Source organism: Manis javanica, chromosome 4, assembly GCF_040802235.1.
Source record: "Manis javanica isolate MJ-LG chromosome 4, MJ_LKY, whole genome shotgun sequence".
In the NCBI taxonomy this organism is placed as follows: domain Eukaryota; kingdom Metazoa; phylum Chordata; class Mammalia; order Pholidota; family Manidae; genus Manis; species Manis javanica.
Window position 1 is genome coordinate 178,408,872 of NC_133159.1, and position 17,087 is coordinate 178,425,958.

General features: G+C 58.6%; 2 protein-coding genes across 13 annotated transcripts in view; one reads left to right on the forward strand and one right to left on the reverse strand.

The window, feature by feature from the left end:
• Nucleotides 1-3,234: 3,234 nt before the first annotated feature.
• On the forward strand, nt 3,235-7,858 carry SPHK1 (sphingosine kinase 1). Of its 8 annotated transcripts, none has more exons than XM_017662825.3 (7): nt 3,235-3,506; nt 3,777-3,958; nt 5,263-5,575; nt 5,924-6,076; nt 6,151-6,245; nt 6,333-6,448; nt 6,770-7,858. In XM_017662825.3, the coding sequence occupies exons 3-7, from the start codon at nt 5,266-5,268 to the stop codon at nt 7,572-7,574; spliced, it is 1,479 nt and encodes a 492-aa protein (XP_017518314.3). In that variant the 5' UTR covers nt 3,235-3,506; nt 3,777-3,958; nt 5,263-5,265; the 3' UTR covers nt 7,575-7,858. The 8 variants fall into 8 exon arrangements, with proteins under 8 accessions (XP_017518314.3, XP_073092072.1, XP_017518312.3 ...); XM_073235971.1 differs by having other exon boundaries at nt 3,235-3,494; XM_017662823.3 differs by having other exon boundaries at nt 3,235-3,958.
• Nucleotides 7,859-8,745: 887 nt separating this feature from the next.
• Nucleotides 8,746-17,087, reverse strand: part of UBE2O (ubiquitin conjugating enzyme E2 O) — a 57,198-nt gene continuing 48,856 nt past the window's right edge. For 4 of the 5 annotated variants that reach the window (XM_017662816.3, XM_036996888.2, XM_036996889.2 and 1 more), the window contains 9 exons: nt 16,580-16,734; nt 16,233-16,345; nt 16,018-16,146; nt 15,230-15,319; nt 13,557-14,253; nt 13,113-13,249; nt 11,283-11,486; nt 11,141-11,198; nt 8,746-11,042 (listed from right to left, as the gene is read on the reverse strand). In XM_017662816.3, the coding sequence (XP_017518305.3) occupies nt 10,372-11,042; nt 11,141-11,198; nt 11,283-11,486; nt 13,113-13,249; nt 13,557-14,253; nt 15,230-15,319; nt 16,018-16,146; nt 16,233-16,345; nt 16,580-16,734 (2,254 nt within the window). In that variant the 3' untranslated portion in view covers nt 8,746-10,371. The remainder of the gene's footprint in view (nt 11,043-11,140; nt 11,199-11,282; nt 11,487-13,112; nt 13,250-13,556; nt 14,254-15,229; nt 15,320-16,017; nt 16,147-16,232; nt 16,346-16,579; nt 16,735-17,087) is intronic. The other variant, XM_017662817.3, reaches the window with a different exon arrangement.

Sequence of the window (17,087 nt, forward strand, 5' to 3'; positions counted from 1 at the left end):
AACAAATGCATATTTGGGGCAAAGCAAGTTCCTGGTTTGTGTTCACTTGGCAGTGCTGGAGGTGAGGAACATCAAAAAGAAGGTTCTGTGTCAAGTACAGACACAGACCCCAGACTTTCCCTACTCATCTGTGGTTGGTGGAATAACGGCCCCCGGATGTCCAAGCATAATCCCTGGATCCTTTGAATATGTTACGTTACCCAACAAAAGAGACTTCCCACATTCGATCAGTGAAGGAAGGCTCTTAAATGGGGAGATTATCCTGGGTTGTCTGGGTAGGGCTAGTGGAATTACAGGGTCCCAGAAGCAGGAGGGAGGGGGGAAGGGCAGAGTCCAAGGAGATGTGACGACAGAAGAGGCAGTCAGACAGTCTGGCAGCTACGCTGCTGGCTTTGGAAGTGAAGAAATGGGTTCTAGAGGTAGCCAGGCCACAGTCCCGTGAGCTGCCCCAAACCTCTGACCTCCAGAACTTTACGATTCATACAGTTGTGCTGCAGTCAGAACCTAATACCTCAACACAAAACTTGGTTTTGTTCTTCCAAGGTCTGGGGAACAAACCCATCAACTCAGAAAGCCACAGATGCTATCAATCAAGGTGGAAGGTAAGACCTGGAAGTCCAGGGGCCGAGGTGATGTGCAAGCCTGGGCGAGGAAATCTGTCCTCCCCTGATACACAACTCCTCCCAACCGATCACACCCTGAAAACGCAGGGAGGTGGGTAGGTCCGACTTCCAGACACATCATTCCTCCAACCCCCCATGAACATGCACTAATTCCCTCTTTCAAGACACCTGGTATTGTTATATTTTTTAAATTAAAAAATGTGATAGCTGAATTCACACTAGAGTCCTAATAATTAATTGGTTTTCTCTTTCAGAGTAATTTACATTTGAAAAAGAATGTGTGTGCCCACAGAAGATAATGCATATCCTAAAGACCAAATCTCACTCAGCCAAATCTTTCATAGGGAGATGAAGGCAGAGACCGGCTGATGCATCTACAAGTCAGGGAACACCAAGTTTGCCACCAGGAGCTGGCAGAGAGGTCTGGGACAGACTCTCACAGCCTCAGAAGGAATGGACCCTGCTGACATATGGATCTGGGATTTCTGGCCTCTAAAACGGTGAATAGTGAATTTTTGTTAAGCCATCCAGGCTGTGGCACCTTGCTATGATGACCCCAGGAAATGAAAACAACTGTTTTCAGATGCTGGGTGGGCAGCTGAAATGAATTGAGTGGGCGTGGCCTGTAGGGATGCCACAATGAGAGGACTCTGGAAGCGAACTACCCTGTAAAGTAGCCGAGATCAGCAGGCCTGCAGGTGAGGGTGTGTGGGAGGCAGAATCCAGAGGCCCAGAAGAGACCTGGATTCCCAGCTTCTGGAAGGAAACCCACCAGGACAAGGAGGCTACCCAAAGGGTACCTCACCCCCACACACAGCCCGAGTAGCTGAACCTCCACAGAAACAGATACTTGGAGCTCTGCAGCAGCCAGGATCCTGCATGACCAGTCTGCCCTCCTGGCTCTCCACATGTGGCGCACTCCTCCCTGCCACGCCCGTGACTGGCACAGTCACCAGCATCTAGGAAACTCTCAGAACAGAAAGCTACACCTGCCGCTGTCCTAGAACGAAAGAGTTTGCAGAGCTGGACACCCCTTTCCCTGCCCTTGCAAGGCTCCCAGGCAGAAGGGATTTGAGGTCAACGGAGGCTTTGAGGCCCTGAGATTCAACTTGGCCCTCAACCCTCCCAGAGGGGGTGGTGTTTAGGGCAGGGTGAGATGGCAGGAATCCGCTCCCAATGAAAGCAGTCACTGCCATCAGGTGGCCTTGGCTCCAAGTTTCCAGACACGTGGGGCCTGGTCTGGTGAATGCCTGCTTTCTTACTCTGAGGAAAAAAAAGGGTTCTCGGGTATGTTTTCCCAGGGATGCTGCCCACGAGGAGGAAGGGGGGGTAGCTGGGGGAGATGGAAAGGCAGTCTGTTCACCTGTGAGACAGGTATTACCTCTCAGCAGAGCTCTGGGTTGGCGATCAGGTCAGATGAAGCCTGATGCCAAGCCCATGGTGGGCCCTGCTGGGTACAGTTCTGTTGCTTAATCAGGACCCAGGGGAGGAAGCCTGGAGAGGCTTCAAGATGCTTCCTCTTTGTCCAGGAGACTCTAAGCACCTGGGTTACTGGGGCAGCTCTGTGGCCAGCACCCTGCCAGGCCAACAAACACTCAAGTATCAGCCAGAAGCCTGGGGAGGCTCGCCTTCCAGGCTGGGGGTTCAGGCTCCTGGTCCACTTCTCAGCTCCGCTGGGAGCTGCTCTGGCAGCTGGGGCGACACTCTTCACCTCTCAGGGTTTGGTTCCCTCGCTGTCAAAGGGGGGAAAGCATCTTGCTCTTGCCCAGTGATACGTCTTGGGCTAGGGATGCTGATGGGTGAGTTTATGGAGGCGAGTAACAGCTCCTTTGACAGGGGTTGGAGGGCGGTGTGGGCCTGGAGAGAGGCAGCCTGGTAACGGGGAGGTGAATGGCGAGAATGAGGCGCAGAGCGGGAGCCCGAGTAGGTGAGGGGGACCTGGGGGAGGCGGCAGGGAGGACAGAGCAGCCATTGTGCGGACTGGAACGGGGGCCAGAGGGCTTTGCCCTTCTCCTCTCTCCCACCGCGCTCGCAGGGGAGCAGGGCCCCGAGGCCGGATAACGACCCCACCAGCCTGCCCCGCCTCCCCTTGCCCGCTGGCTTGCTAATCCACCGCGCCCCCGCCCGGCCCCGCGACTCCGGGGCTCCGGCCTGGCGGGCTTTCTCACCACGGACCCCGCCACAGCCAGGTCTTCCCTTCCTCGTAAGCCTGTTTCCCACCAGACTCCAAAGTTTAGGGCGGCTTTTCAGGTCTGGTGTAAGTGCCGTCCCGAGCGCCTCCGCAGCCACCCCCTTCGAGGCTGCGATCTCCGGGAGCACCGCCCGCTTCCCGCGTCTCGAGGCGCCAATACCCAGGTTCGCCGGAGAGGAGGGCGGTCTGGCCCCAGGCACCCGCACTAGGCCCCCTCCTCCCGCCGCCGCCCGCGTCCCAACCGCGTGACAGCGGCACTGCGGCTGCAGCACCGCCCTCCCCTCGCCACGCCGTATTCCTGGGGGTGGGGGTGGGGGTGGGGTCCCGGGGTTTCAAGACCCGACCTCCGCGGATGCGCACCGCAGACGCCCCAGCTCCCTCTCCTCATTCCTAGCTTCTTGGCGCGCGTCGCTGAGTCACCTTCCCGGAACGCGTTCGGGACGCTCAGCACAGCCGGGGCTGCCCGGGGCCGCGCAGGGCGCAGGCGCACTGCACTTCCACGCGGCCGAGCCGGCCCGCGGCCCCGCGCGTCCCTGCGGGCGCCTCCCCGGACCCGGGACCCTCGGGTATTGGGGAACAAGGTCGAGCCGCCTGGGTCCTCCGGAAGAGAAGATAGCGCGAAGGCGCGCCTGTGTTACGGGCGCCACCCGGACCTGCCTCTTCCTGACTTTTAGGGGGCGGTAAGAAGACAGGTGTGTGGGGTCGTACGGCTGTAGGTGGGGCGCCGGAGCTCTCTGCGACCTGGGCCTGGGCCATCTCAGGGGTTTAGTTTCTTCCAACTTTGGCCCTACCTGGCCAGGTCATCAGGTCAGCTTTGGCACCTTCCTCCTCTGGGTTTCGGCAAACAACCCCCCAGGGACTTAACTCGAGTTGGTCGCGGACACGGTCAGGTCAGACACTTGCCCGTGACATGTATATCACGCACACATTGACACACGCGTCCCTGTTGGCCTCCGTTGAAGTGAAAACTCCGGGACGCGTTTGCATCTTCCCGCCGAGCCCGGGAGAAGGGGCGCGAGGGACACGTCCCGATGCTATAGCCGCGATGGGAACCACTAGTCCGGTTTTTCTCTCTCGGCTTCTCTCCGGTGAGTGAGGGGCGTCGGCCTGGATCGCCGGCTGCGGGACAGCTTCTCTTGCCCAGGTGAGCCTCGATGGTGTCCTCTAGGGACAGGACCCAACTTTTGAGGTTCTTGGACAGGCCCCCTCCTCCGGACCTCAGCCCCTCGGGCCGGTCGCCCGCCCTCCCCGCGACAGCGCGTCCGGCAGCCTCGGCCTGGGTGGCTGCGCGGCGGAGCTGCGGCTCCGGGAAGCTAAAACTAATCCTCCGGGAAGAACAGGGCGAAAGGAGAGACGCCCCGGCACGGAGCAGGGCGCCCTGTGCATCTCATTCCGGGGAACTGGGGCGGCGCCCGCGAAGAGGGCCCTGATGCCCGCCGCGGGCGGCCCGGGCGCTCCGGCGGGAAGACCCCGGGGCGGAAGATCGCAGTGTCCTCGGGCACCTGCGCGTCTGCCCTTTGCGCTGAACCGCGCGGGCTCCGCGCCGCCCCCGGGGCGCTGCGATTGTGGGCGCAGAGGCGAGTTCGCTCTGGGCGTGCGCGGGAGACGCTGAGCTTACGGAGCGCAGCTCTTGGCCGGGCTTGGTGCTCAGCACCCGGCCAGCGCCTCTACCTCTCTTTCCGACCGGCCGCGGTGCCGCCTTATTGCCAGTCGCCTACTCCGAGCGGCGGGGGCAGTGGCCGCGCCGTGGGCACTGACCGTGCGAGAGGCGGCGAGATGAGGCCGGGGGCAGGCGAGCGGGGGCCGCTCCGGGCGCCGCTTCCACTCCAGCGAGCGCGGGGAGCGCGGGGTGTGGCCAGGCCGCGCGCAGAGGCACCCTGGCAGCGAGGTTGAGCGAAAAGTTTGAGGCCGGAGGCCGCGAGGCCACGCGGTCCGCGTTCGCCCAGCGCGCCCGCTGTCGCTCGGGCTCGGGCTCCCTCTGCAGGGAACGGAGGTGGCGCCTCCCAGCAAACCGGGCCGACCGGGTAGGGTCTCCCGCCTTCCCCGCTCTCCGCTTGTGGCTCCCGGGCGGCCCGGGAAACTGGCCCCGCACCACGCGGCCTCCGCGCCCAACGGCCGCTCGGGAGCTCCGAGGGGCGGACCCGGCGACCGGCTGACCCCAGGCGGCGACCGCTCGCTCCAAACTTCGTGTCCTGAGAAGTCCGCTCAAGTTCTAGAGTTTTCAGACAACTGGACTCCCCTGCCCCAGGCAGCCCCCTGTGGGTGAGGAGCTGGTCCGCCGGAGACAGCCACGGGGCTCTGACTCATCTTCGGGCTGGAACCGGGGCCGCAGAGAGGAAAGGCCCCAGGAAGAAACTTCTGGCCCCTGGCGGGAGGGGCACTCGGTTCTTGGACGGGAGCGCCCTTGGTGGCCCCCGGACCTTGACTCTCTGTATCCCGAAAAACTAGGCGATGCCCAAGCGCGCGGCTTCCCGCGCGTGGCCCAAGGATCTAGCTGGGTGCCCCCCGCCTCAGGGAGCTTCGTCGGACGCCGCCAGCGCTGTCTCCTTTCCCCAAGATGGGGCAGCCGCGGGGAATGACGCTGCTGCCTCGACAGCCCCGGCTCCGGGCGGGGAGGCCGAGCCCCACAGCCGGCACCGGGACTCCCGCCTGCGCAGCACCGATAAGGAGCTAAAGGCAGGAGCCACCGCAGCGGGCAGCGCCCCGACATCGCTGGGGACCCCCGGGCAGCGGGTGCCTCAGGTCGAGGTTATGGATCCAGGTTTGTGGGGACACGGCGGGGAAGGCTATATGGGGAATTTTCTTTCCCTGGCCAGGAAGGATGGCCAGGGTCCGCAGGGCGAAAGAGTTGTAGACACTTAAGAGAAACTTTCCCCTAGTCCAGAAGCTGGCCCGCCCCGAGCCAAGAACCCGGGTGTCGAGGGCTTGGTGTACCCCACTGGAGCTCCCCTCTGAGCTCCCCTCTGGAGGCCACTACTTCTGGCCAGGATCTACTGGATCAATTCCCCGGAGATTCAGGCACCACGTATCCACCCCAGTGCCCCTATTGTGATTCTCAGCCCCCTAGTGGCCGGTTGGGGACGCGGCCTTTTCGGGTTTGTTTTAACAGCGGGCGGACCCCCGAACAGGCTCCCACGGCCCTGCCGCGTGCTGGTGCTTTTGAACCCGCGCGGGGGCAAGGGCAAAGCCCTGCAGCTCTTCTGGAGCCATGTGCAGCCCCTGCTGGCCCAGGCCGAAGTCTCCTTCAAACTGACGCTCACTGGTGAGTGCCTCCCTCTCGGTGCCAGTAACTCTCCTGGCCAGGGACCCTGAGCTCTTACAGCCACCTTTCTGCAGAGCGGCAAAACCATGCCCGGGAGCTGGTTCGGGCGGAGGAACTGAGTCGCTGGGACGCACTGGTGGTCATGTCCGGAGACGGGCTGATGTACGAGGTGAGGCCTGAACCGAAGGCCGGGGGTGGTGGTGGTGGTGGTCGGGGGTGGGGTGCCTCCCAGGCTGAGGCCATGGTGCTCCAACAGGTGGTGAACGGGTTAATGGAGCGGCCTGACTGGGAGACTGCCATCAGGAAGCCCCTGTGTAGCCTCCCAGCTGGCTCTGGCAATGCGTTGGCAGCTTCTCTGAATCATTATGCCGGGTGAGAGCACCAAGGCCTCAGCCTGGGAGGCACCCCACCCCCGACCACCACCACCACCACCCCCGGCCTTCGGTTCAGTGCCACTCTTGTGCCAGATTCTCTTTTTAAATCCCCATATGTTTGGGTGACTTCCACTCCCTCTTCTCTGGGGCCTCCAACCTCAGTTTCGGGGCAGTCTTGGTGATTATAGCTGCCTGCCGCCACCTGCTCCATCTGTCATTCCTGCCAACTACCCCAGGAACCCAGTGTCACTCTGCCTCCCCAGCTCCCCAGGAGGAGGAAGGGGAGGGTGCCCTGCCCATTGAAACTTTTCCCTTGCAGCTATGAGCAGGTGACTGATAAAGACCTCTTGACCAACTGCACACTGCTCTTGTGCCGCCGGTCGCTGGCGCCTGTGAACTTGCTGTCATTGCAGATGGCCTCGGGGCAGCGCCTCTTCTCCATGCTCAGCCTGGCATGGGGCTTCATTGCTGATGTAGATCTGGACAGCGAGAAGTTTCGGCGCCTGGGGGAGATGCGCTTTACTGTGGGTACCCTCCTACGCCTGGCAGCCCTGCGCATCTATCAGGGCCAACTAGCCTACCTCCCCATAGAAAGGGTGGTCTCCAAGATGCCCAGCTCACCTGCTCTGGACCAGCAAGGCCCTGTGGACACCTACCTCGTGCCCCTGGAGGAGCCAGTGCCCTCTCACTGGACCATGGTGTCTGAGCAGAACTTTGTGCTGGTGCTGGCTCTGCTGCACTCACACCTGGCTAGTGAGATGTTTGCTGCGCCCATGGGCCGCTGTGCTGCTGGCACGATGCATCTGTTCTACGTGCGGGCAGGTGTGTCCCGGGCCATGCTGCTGCGCCTCTTCCTGGCCATGGAGAAGGGGAGGCACATGGAGTGTAACTGTCCCTACTTGGTGTATGAGCCTGTGGCTGCCTTCCGCCTGCAGCCCAAGGATGGGAATGGCGTGTTTGCTGTGGACGGGGAGTTGATGGTCACTGAGGCTGTGCAGGGCCAGGTGCACCCAAACTACATCTGGATGGCCAGTGGCTGTGTGGAGTCCCCACCTTCTCAGGAGCCACAGACTCCACCTGGCTGGAAGCCTCAGCAGACGCCACTTCCCGAAGAGCCCTTCTGACCTATGTGGGCCTTACTGTGCCTTAGTCTGTGTATTTGGTCTACTCTGAGCTCAGGACCCTCCCTCTTTCCTCCAGGATTGGAGGACCCTCCTCAGCTCACACTGGGGGGCTGGAGGAGGACTCCAGCAGGAAGGTGGAGGGTGTGCTTTGGAAGGACAAGCTCTCTCCACCAAAGGCCAGGACAAAGCCCTGGGCCAGGGGCCCAGCTGCCTGCAGAAACTACCCTTTTGTTCTGGGAGCCCTACCCCATGAATTAAATCCAAATAAAGTGATATTCCCTGCCTACCAGTCATATCATAGGGGTTGTGGAGTGGGGTCTTGCTCCCATAAAGGCTCTAGAATTTAACAGTGATGGCCAACTGTGCTTCCTGCATTGGGCAATTCTGGCCCCTGGGAACAGTCACTTTGGTGGTGGGCACAGGAGAGCTGATCCAAGCTGCTTTTGCAGGTTGGGAGGCTCTGTCCCTGTGGTTATACCACCTCTGGTCTGGAAGAAGCTAGGGAGCTCAGCCAACTGTCTCACCCAACATGGGAAGCCAAGCTTGGAGCTGGTGTCTTACCCACACAGCCAGCGAGAAGAGAAAATGTCTAAGTTAGGGGTACTGGGGAAGCTGGCAAGGAGCAATGGAAATCAAAATGGGGGGCAGCTGTTCCCTTGTTAAAAGTAGTCTGTTATCCCTCCAGTGAGGGATCAGGGCTCTCCAGCTGCTTCTGCCCTACACCACCGTCGTCATTGAAGGGGTTTTGGGCAGGAGCTAAAATTAGGAAGCAGCAGGCAGGACTGTGCCAGTCTCCCACACTGGGTAACCATTTTGGCTTAAAGCCCAGGCCAGGTGCTGCAGTGTCAGCTCTCCTGGCATCTGAGGCAGAACTGGCAGAACTGGTCAATACCAGGTCTCGGGGACCTCAGCTGCTGCTAGCAGAGTGCTTAAAAACTGCCTCTTGCGGAGCCAAACAGCCCTGCCCGAAGGCAAGAGCACTTGACTCGCTGAGCTTCTAGATCCTGATCCCCAGCCCCCATGAGTCCGGTGACTGAAGGGCAGAAGGCACGGCAGCGGGCAGGGAAGGGAAGTCAACACCATGAGCCTTCTCTGGCACCAGGTCCTTCCTTCCCCTGGGAGGGGCGTGTGTGAGGTGCCCCAGTAGGAAAGAAAGGCAACGGAGCCCAAATGAATGGCAGAGGCAGGTTTAATGGTGCCACCTTGTCTTTTTTGTACATTGTAATGAGCCAAACAAACAAAAAATGCAAGTAAAAAAAAAAGTTTAATCACACAGCACTTTATACAGATATCGTAAGCAGTAGGCATTCACATCTCCACCTGAACAACACACTGGGAAGCACAGCCCCGTCAGGCGCTCTAGGTGCTAGATGTTTGTTTCTCAAACAAGATACCACTCTGGGCTCCCAGTGCTGCGGCTGAGGTCCGGCCCTGTCGTTCCCCGCGGCTGCTGTCCCCTGGGCTTCACGGTGCAGCACAGGTGTGGAGCCAGCTTAAGGCGGACAAGACGCATCATGCTTTGGCTTCTTTTTTTGTCTTTTTTCTAATAAGAGTTTATATCTTTGCTCTTGAGATTATTTTCTTTCAACTTTAAATATTACATACATACACCAAAAATTACATAGCTGCAATGTGCTCAACAGCATCCTCTTAACCTGGAACTTCACATTATCAAAAACTTAGAAAAACTTTTGTAAACCTCTGGGCCTGTCCCTGTGAGGGAGGACCCCAGCCAGCCACCTCTCCCCCCATGCTCCCCCCAGATTGAGCCTGCAGTCTGTAAGCGAAGGACTGACAGGAGGCCCTGTTCTCACTGGAGGGCTGGCTCCTCCGAGTTCAGTGAGCTACAGCCATGGCCCAGCGGTAGCACTTTAGGGGCAATACCTACAGGAGACGCCTCAGAACTTGCCTGGCCTTGTTTGTGCCACTGCTGCGGCCTCCTGAGGCCCTGGGTGGGGCTGAGTGGGGAGCAGGCATGGGCTTCGGTCCAAGCAGGCAAGGCCTCAATGCCAGAACTGCCGACCCCCACCACCCGGGACAGGAAGAGCAAGGTACCTGTGGCTGCTCCTTTCCTGGCAGCTCCCTGGGCCTCATTCCAGGTTGGTATGTGAGGGCCACCACCTCTCCTGGTGGCACCCCGAGCCCAGCCTGGTCCCAACCTCTCTTAGAGAGCAAGTTTCAACAGGACTGAGGGCTATCCTGTGGTAAACGGCCAGAGTACAGCCAGGAGCGGTGAGGGCAGCTTTAACTCCCAAGGGCGAATGCGGATGCTGGGGCTGTAGGACCTGGTGGCGGCAGCGGGAGGGCCTAGGACACAGGGAGGCTGCGGTGGAACTGAGGGGCTTGAGAGGGACCAGGGGAACTGCTGGAGCAACCCACACTTCATGCAAGGTGCACCCACTTGGCGGCTGGCCAGCACAGCCCTGGGCCTGGAGAGCCCCTGTGTTAGGCCTTGGGAAACCCCATGTGTGACCTGAGATGGAGACACAGGGAAGAAAGTGCCAGGTCATTCGGCCTGGGGTAACAAGTGGAGAATCAGCAAGAGGATTCAGGTTTTCTTTGCTATAGGGGCCCGCCTGCCACAGATTGCTTCAAAATAGAAACGGCAGCATCTCAAGAAACTTCTTGCGCTTTAGCATCAAACTCATCTTGGGAAAAAGAGGTTGGGGGTGGGGGTGGGGTGGCGGTTTGCCCTGGGGACAGAGGAGAAAATGGGAAGAGGGGAGATTCCGAGGGAGGGAGTAGCAGGCAGCAGCTGGCCTCTCCCCACTGCGACGCTCCTTCCTGGGGCTGGCGGCTACTTGCCCTCTGTGCTCTCAGGCATGCCCGCCTCTATCAGAGTGGCCCGGAACTGCATGAGGACACCCCGGATGCTCTTGATGAAACCCTTAGAAAGTGGGAAGAGGGGGAAGCCAATGTCGGGGTAGCCACTCTTCTCAGGTAAGAAGCTCCGGTAGCTCTTTCTCCGCTTCTTTGGTTTGACACTGGGTGGCACCGAGGCATCAGGTGCTGCCTCCGAAGTCTGGTCTGTGTGGTCCCTGCTAGCTGAGGCCAGGCCCTGGGTGCCACCCTCTGAGTCTGAGCCCTGGGAGGCCTCCCCAGGGCCGAGCCCTCCATCCTCAGGTTCTTCTCGGTTGCAGTCTGAGAGCTCGGCCATGGCAGGTGGCTCTGGAGAGCTGCTGTCCTTGGGGACCCCGTTGGGCAGCACCTGGGCCCTCTCCAGCAGGGCATGGGTTTCTAGCCAGGACTCGATGCGCTTCACCAGCCGCCAGCCACCAGTACTGAAGTGCTGCCGGATCTCCTGTTCAAAAACCTCAGGGGGCCGCCGCAGCAACTGGGCCATGGACTGCACCACACGGATCAGCGCCATCTCGTTGTAGCAGCGACTGTTCTCGTAGCCCTCTTGCAGGCCCCGGTCGCTGTCAAAGCCGGCTTCGTTGTAGTATGGTTCGTTCACCAGGATTAGGCCTGATGGGGAGAAGCCCATGACAGGCCTACCCTCAACCCCCAGAGGCCGGCTAGAATCAGCAAGCCTCCCGCTGCTCCTCACCCCGCTGCCCACCTACCTTGGATGGAGATGAGCACCTGGAGAAGGCTGGATTTGCTCGTCCACCTCTCTGTCCCCTGGAACACACAGCACAATCAGCTCGGTCCAGACAGCGGCAGATTAGCTCCTTCCCCATTCCAACAGGCTGGCACCGTACTCACCTTTCCAATCCAGGTGCCCAGGAGGCTGACACACACCTTCCCGTTGTCATACAGGTTGGGGTTCAGGCGCCCACTGCACTGAGAGAGGTAGCAAAAGTGGGGGGGCACGGCCGGGTAGATGTTGGGGAGCTGGATGTCAAATAGGTAGAGGCCATCCTCATAGGGGGTGCGAGTGGGGCCCTTGATTAGGGCTGAGAAGAGGTCCTAGAGGGAGGGGAGGCCGAGGTTGGTGGGGGGCTTCTACAAACGGTCTCTGCTTTTGCTCTTTTCCAGGGAGCTATGCAGATCAAATGGGAGGAGGAGCATAATGGGCCTCCAGGCACCGCCAGCAGTGGAAAAGCTAATGCTAAGTATTTCTGTGCAGACCTACTTAGCACCTTTAACTCCTGGTATAAAAGGAGTCCTCCAAACTGGTTTTCATCCTACTGGGTTTTTTCCTCATAAAGCATTACTTTTAAGTTGTATTCCTCAGAACACCTGTCCAGACTCCCATTCCCAACAAACAGGCAACAGTTACAACTAATTAGAAGGCAAAAGAACATTCTAGGATGGCAAGGCTGCACTTGCTTTTAGGGAACCAGAGGAACACAGGGATTTGAACTCCAGGGGAAAATGTTGGGAAACCAGAGCAACTCAGGTCACTAAGTAATTAGACTCTCTACAAACATATGAGGTCTGTGTGTGCACGCCAGGTGGGGGTGGCATCAACTGGAAGGGCAATGGGCTTGGGGTGAGCGATGTGCTGGAGGTGAGGGCAAAGCACCGACCTGAGTGATCAAACCCTCTTGTGTACGTTCTTATTGATGCCACCCTGTGGGCCCCAATAACACACTACTTCCCTGACCCTGCGAGTGAGATTTGGAAAAAAACAGAAAACAAAAAAATACTATTCTCTTCTTCCCTCAGCAGAGATGAGGCAGGCTGAAATTTTCAAAAGATATTTTATGAAAACTGAGAAAAACGACATTGTTATTAAGAACTTGAATGGTTCTGACCCTGTGCCAGTTCCCAGCCCGGCCCTGTAGTGCCGGGCCTGCGGTGAACCCATCTGAAGAGCACCTGAGAGGCCTCTCAGGGCTCAGACTCAGACCAAGCCGTGACCGTGGGCAGACTCAGTCTCAGTGGCTCGCACAGTGCCCAGCATGCAGTAGGGGCCGAGTAAAGGTTTGTGGAATAAATAAGGTGGTAGGTGGAACGGGCTTGCCCATTCCTGGAATAAACAAGGACATGCTCACACTGCCCTGGCAGCACGACTCAAACACTGGGCCCGGGCCACAGAGAGAGACACAGACCAGCAGTGCACTGTGGCCAGGTGAGGGGCTACTATTCTGTAACTAAAAAGGAGTGAACTAGATCAAAACAAACTAACCTGTACCCTGTTGAGTGAAAAAAAGCAAACAGATGATGTGTATACAATGACATGCCATTCAGGTAAAACAAATCATAGAAAAAAAGGTGTGTTTAAGGGGATACATGAGAATGTAAAAATATAAAAACAGGTGACCAAACTAAAGTCAAGATGACCCCTGGGAACAGGGCAAGGATTGGTCAAAGGCAACTTTAGCTTCTTCTATAATGTTTTAATTAAAAACAAATAAAGAGCAGACTCAGGTGATAACTGTATAAAAAGGAAGGAGGAAAGAACGAGTCATCTATCCTGACGCAGGCATGGGGCTCGTGCCCCTCACCTGCTTGGGCCTGTCTCCCGCCCTGTAAGAGGCAGGCAGCCTCTCAGGTGCTGCTCAGTCCTGGAGGTGCAGGAGCCCAAAGCCGGCGGCTCCCACCAGCTCATCTGCACTTGCCCACACCAGGCCCACGCGGGCTACTTGCCATTCTATCCTCAAATGTCTTGACCATGATACCATCGGGCAGCGAGGTAGCCAGCAGGGCCATCTCCTTTCGCACTGTGCTGAAGAACTTCTTGGCTTCTGGAGGCTGGAACTCAATTTTCTTAAAAGAGTGATTTGCTAAAGGGAAATAAAATGGTCACTCAATCCCTGATGGTGAGGCCCTGGGAGCTCCCGCTGGAAACACAGCTGCCACCCTTGGGAGGCTTGGCCTGGAGGGAGCAGCTGCTGGCTGTGCTCCCCAGGAGGAGGAATAAACCCACAGGCTTCCCACCCACCTCTCCTGGCCTCAGGGCCTCTGTACACACTAGGGAAATAATTTTGCTTCCCTCCTGCACCCCCGCTCCCCGGGAGGCAGCCATGGGGGGCTGGGAGGGGCCGAGCCACCTGGCCTCCAGGTCTGTTCACACACACAGGGCTAACTCACCGGGTGCAAACTCCAGGACTGAGAAGACCTCGCCCTTGGCACTGGTGAAAGTGACTCCAGGCTTGCCGCCACACTGCTGGCAGAGCACGGGGGTCTCACTGGGCCATTCGGCCTTCACAGGTGACGGCCCCTCTGGCTTGTCCTCCTTGTGCTCCGTGTCCATCATTGCCTCCATCTTTTCCTCCTCTGCGATGGCCACATTGTCCAGGGTCTTCTTGAGATTTTCCTGCAGCTTCTTGATGTCATCCAGAAACTTCTTCTCCCGAGTTGGCTTCTCTGGCTCCACCGTGGGAGAAGTGGGTGAGCCCGTCAGAAGTTGCTCCACAGTCATGTTTTTGAGGCTCTCCAGGATCTTGATGGCCTCTTTTAACTCCCGGAAGCTCTTTGGGGGCCCATCTTTGCCTGCCTTCTCCATCAGCCCAGCCACAGGGGCAGCCATGGCCACAGCCCCCTGAATAGCAGCCGTGGCAGCCTCTTCACTGATCACCACCCCCTTATCTTCCTCAGGGGCCACTGGCTCCTCAGTGGGTGGGATGGGGGGCTCCTCTATCTTGGGGTGCTCATCTTCCACCAGCCCGTTGTCCGTCTCCCAGCTGTCACTGTCATCTTCCCACTCATCCGAAGACGCCCCACTGGTGCTGCCTTCCACGGAGTCATAGTCTGACTCCTCAATCTCAGATTCGATATTGTATAAGTGCTGCAGGCAGACAGGTGCCAGTAATTCAGAGGAGCTCTGCTGGGCTCCGGGGAACCCCGACCCTCAGAGCAGAGGGTGCAGGGGTGCACCGAGGCCTCAGCAGCCCCTCCATCTTGCTCCTTTACTGCTCTGGGCTCTGCAATTGGGCCTCTCTGCCCTAGGTAGTTCTTAGGTCTCTGGAGGTATTTCTGTCTGCCCCATACCTGCCAGCAGGCCCAGAAGCCTCAGCCCACAGCCAGTTTCAGCCTTCTTGTGTGTCCTGGTCAGCATCTGCCCTTTGGGGCAAATCTAGTTCTACCCCTAGAGGACTCAGGTCAGTGGCCTTTGTAAAGAAGGCTGCACTGGGGGCTGGCAACATGCGACAAAAGGGGGAGGGGAGGGGAGAGAAAGCTACTTTGCCACATCCCGTTCCCGTGTACCTGGAACAGCTGCTGGGATGAGGGGGTGAACCACACTTTCCCCCACTCCATGAAGACGCTAGGAGAGGGAAGCTGGGGTGTAAGGATCAGCTTGAACAAGGGGGCAAAAGAACGGTACCAAGAACAGCCTTGCTGCTCAGAACCCACTAGCAGGGACTCTTCTTTCATTCCCTGACCTGTGAAAGTTTCCCTAAATGTGATGGTAGGAGAGGTTCTGTCTCCTATAGAAAGTAACGTGCATTTTCTTAGCATAGTGAGATGGGAATCCAGGCAAACCGGATGCTCATGAAAATCTACACACACCTGGCAAGCTGGGGGCCATCTGTGGGCTGCTCCTCTGTCCTCCTAACTCCCTTCCGTGGGGCTTTGCATGTAAAACCACCCTTCTTCTCAAGCTTTCCCTGATACCCTAATACCTAAAAATAAGACTCCCTTGCCAGGAAGATCCGAGAGCCTGTCTTTCCCATTCCCTGAGCAGGCACCAGGGATGGGCCATGGCTCCCAGCCCAGCTGCCACAGCTGTGAGCCAAGCGGTCAGAGTTTTGGCAGGGTCTTACCTGGGGCAAGATGATGGTCTTTGAGTTGTCAGCCCACACCACCTCCACCTTGCTGCTGACGTCCACACGGGCCACCTGGCCAACTGATGGCTGCAGGGCAAATGGGATAGGGTCAAGGCTGCAGCTCTCCGGGAGGGGTGAGGACAGAGCACCTCTGCTAGGGAGCTCCAACAGGCGTGGCAAGAGCGAGGCCATGAGAAGAGAAGGGACTGGCTTCTAAGTCTTGAGCGTGGGCCTGCCAAGCTCCTACTCCTTCACCTGGCAGTCCAGGACACAGCCCCCCAGTCCCCTCCTGCTTGCAGCATTCTGGTCTCTGTGGGCTTCAACGTTCTTGGGATGGGGTTCCTCAGGACTTGGGCTCCTGCTCTCTCCCTTTGCCTGGAATCTGCCTGACCCCACCCAACATTCCCCCAATTCTCCAAGGCCCAAGGCCCAGCTCAGATGCCATGTCCCCAGGCCCTCCCATGCCCCTGCAGCACTCTGCTGCCTGCTTGCAGCACTCAGGATGAGGAGCTGGGCTTCCTGATAAAAGGGACCAGTAGGGCTCAGGGAGCAGCTCATGATGGAAGCCTGACCCTGGCAAGCAGGCTAGTCCCTGCACAGGTGCACAGGTTGGGTACAGAGCTGCGACAGCTGCTGGCCTGGGAAAGGCAGGGGACAAGCGCTGCCCAGACTCCCAGGTCTTGTCTTCTGGAGCCACCTGGTGGCAGCACCAGGGACTGCAGCTGCTAAGGAGGAGGGGAAGCCGTCACAGGGCGCGTGCACTTGCGGTGGGAGCACAGCCGCACCTCGTCCTCCTTGTGAGGAGCGCTATCCTCAGTATTGCCAATGCGGATGACAATGTCCGTGGTGCGGAACCGGAAGTCAGGGTGGTCAGCAATGTCGTAGACACTCACGTCTTCCTCTTCTCCAATCATCTGGGGCACAGGACGAGTTGCGGTGAGCCCAGAGACCCTGCACCAGCCCACCAGAGCCCACCTAAAAGCAGGTCCCGCACACTCACCTCCACATCGTCTCCACTTGGCCGCAGCTTGAACCACTTCACCATGCAGGTGCGGCCCACATGGTCCCCAGACTGCACCACACCGTAGACAGCGGGGTCTGCACCGCTCTGGACTGGGGAACCACAGGAGGGGGCACAACCAGCTAAGGAGCCTGGTGGTGCACCTGTCACCCACTACAACTCAGCCATAGCAGGACACAGGACCCCAGTGTTCCCTGGCTAGGTCAGTGGAGGCCAGAGAAGGCCCCTAAGTCCCCAGAAGAGTGAGTCACCATCCTAGGGTAGTCTCTTCCCCGACTCTGAGACCTCTGACCCATCCTTCCCAAGCCCTGCCCAGGCCGCATTACCTCGCTTGTCCACCACAAAGTCTCCGGGGCAGAACTCGTTGTTGTCCAGGTGGTGCACGGGGAAGAGGTCGTTGGAGCGGATGTTGGACTCCACAGAACCATCCTGCCACATTACATCTGCTGAGGTCATCGTGGTCACCACCTCTACTGCCACCCTGCGGGGCAGGACCAGTGAGACAGGCCATGCAAAACACTTCCAGGAGAAAAGGACTGGTGCTCTTCCTACACCCCACACCCCAGCCCCTGGTTACCTGGCCACCTCTGTGGGCTTGGTAACCTGCAACTCTTGGTCCCAGGCAAGAAGACAAACAGGTCAGTAGATGCTCACCCACAGCTCCCATGCTGTGATCTCTGACCTCACCCCATTTGGGGCTCAGGTCAGTGTGGTGGTCCCAGAGGCCAGACTTGGGGCCAGTACCACCATCCCTGCCTACACCCCCTCCCAGATCTCTCCTTTCCACCTGGGCCAACCCTGGGCACCTATGTCGTCTTGGTTGCACAACTGAGC

Bases quoted from the DNA above. Each gene is read 5' to 3' on its own strand.
- SPHK1 (XM_017662823.3), top strand. From the start codon at position 5,266: ATGCCCAAGCGCGCGGCTTCCCGCGCGTGGCCCAAGGATCTAGCTGGG. The intron at 5,576-5,923 runs GTTTGTGGGGAC...TTGTTTTAACAG, and splicing joins GGTCGAGGTTATGGATCCAG to CGGGCGGACCCCCGAACAGG. The intron at 6,246-6,332 runs GTGAGGCCTGAA...GTGCTCCAACAG, and splicing joins GAGACGGGCTGATGTACGAG to GTGGTGAACGGGTTAATGGA.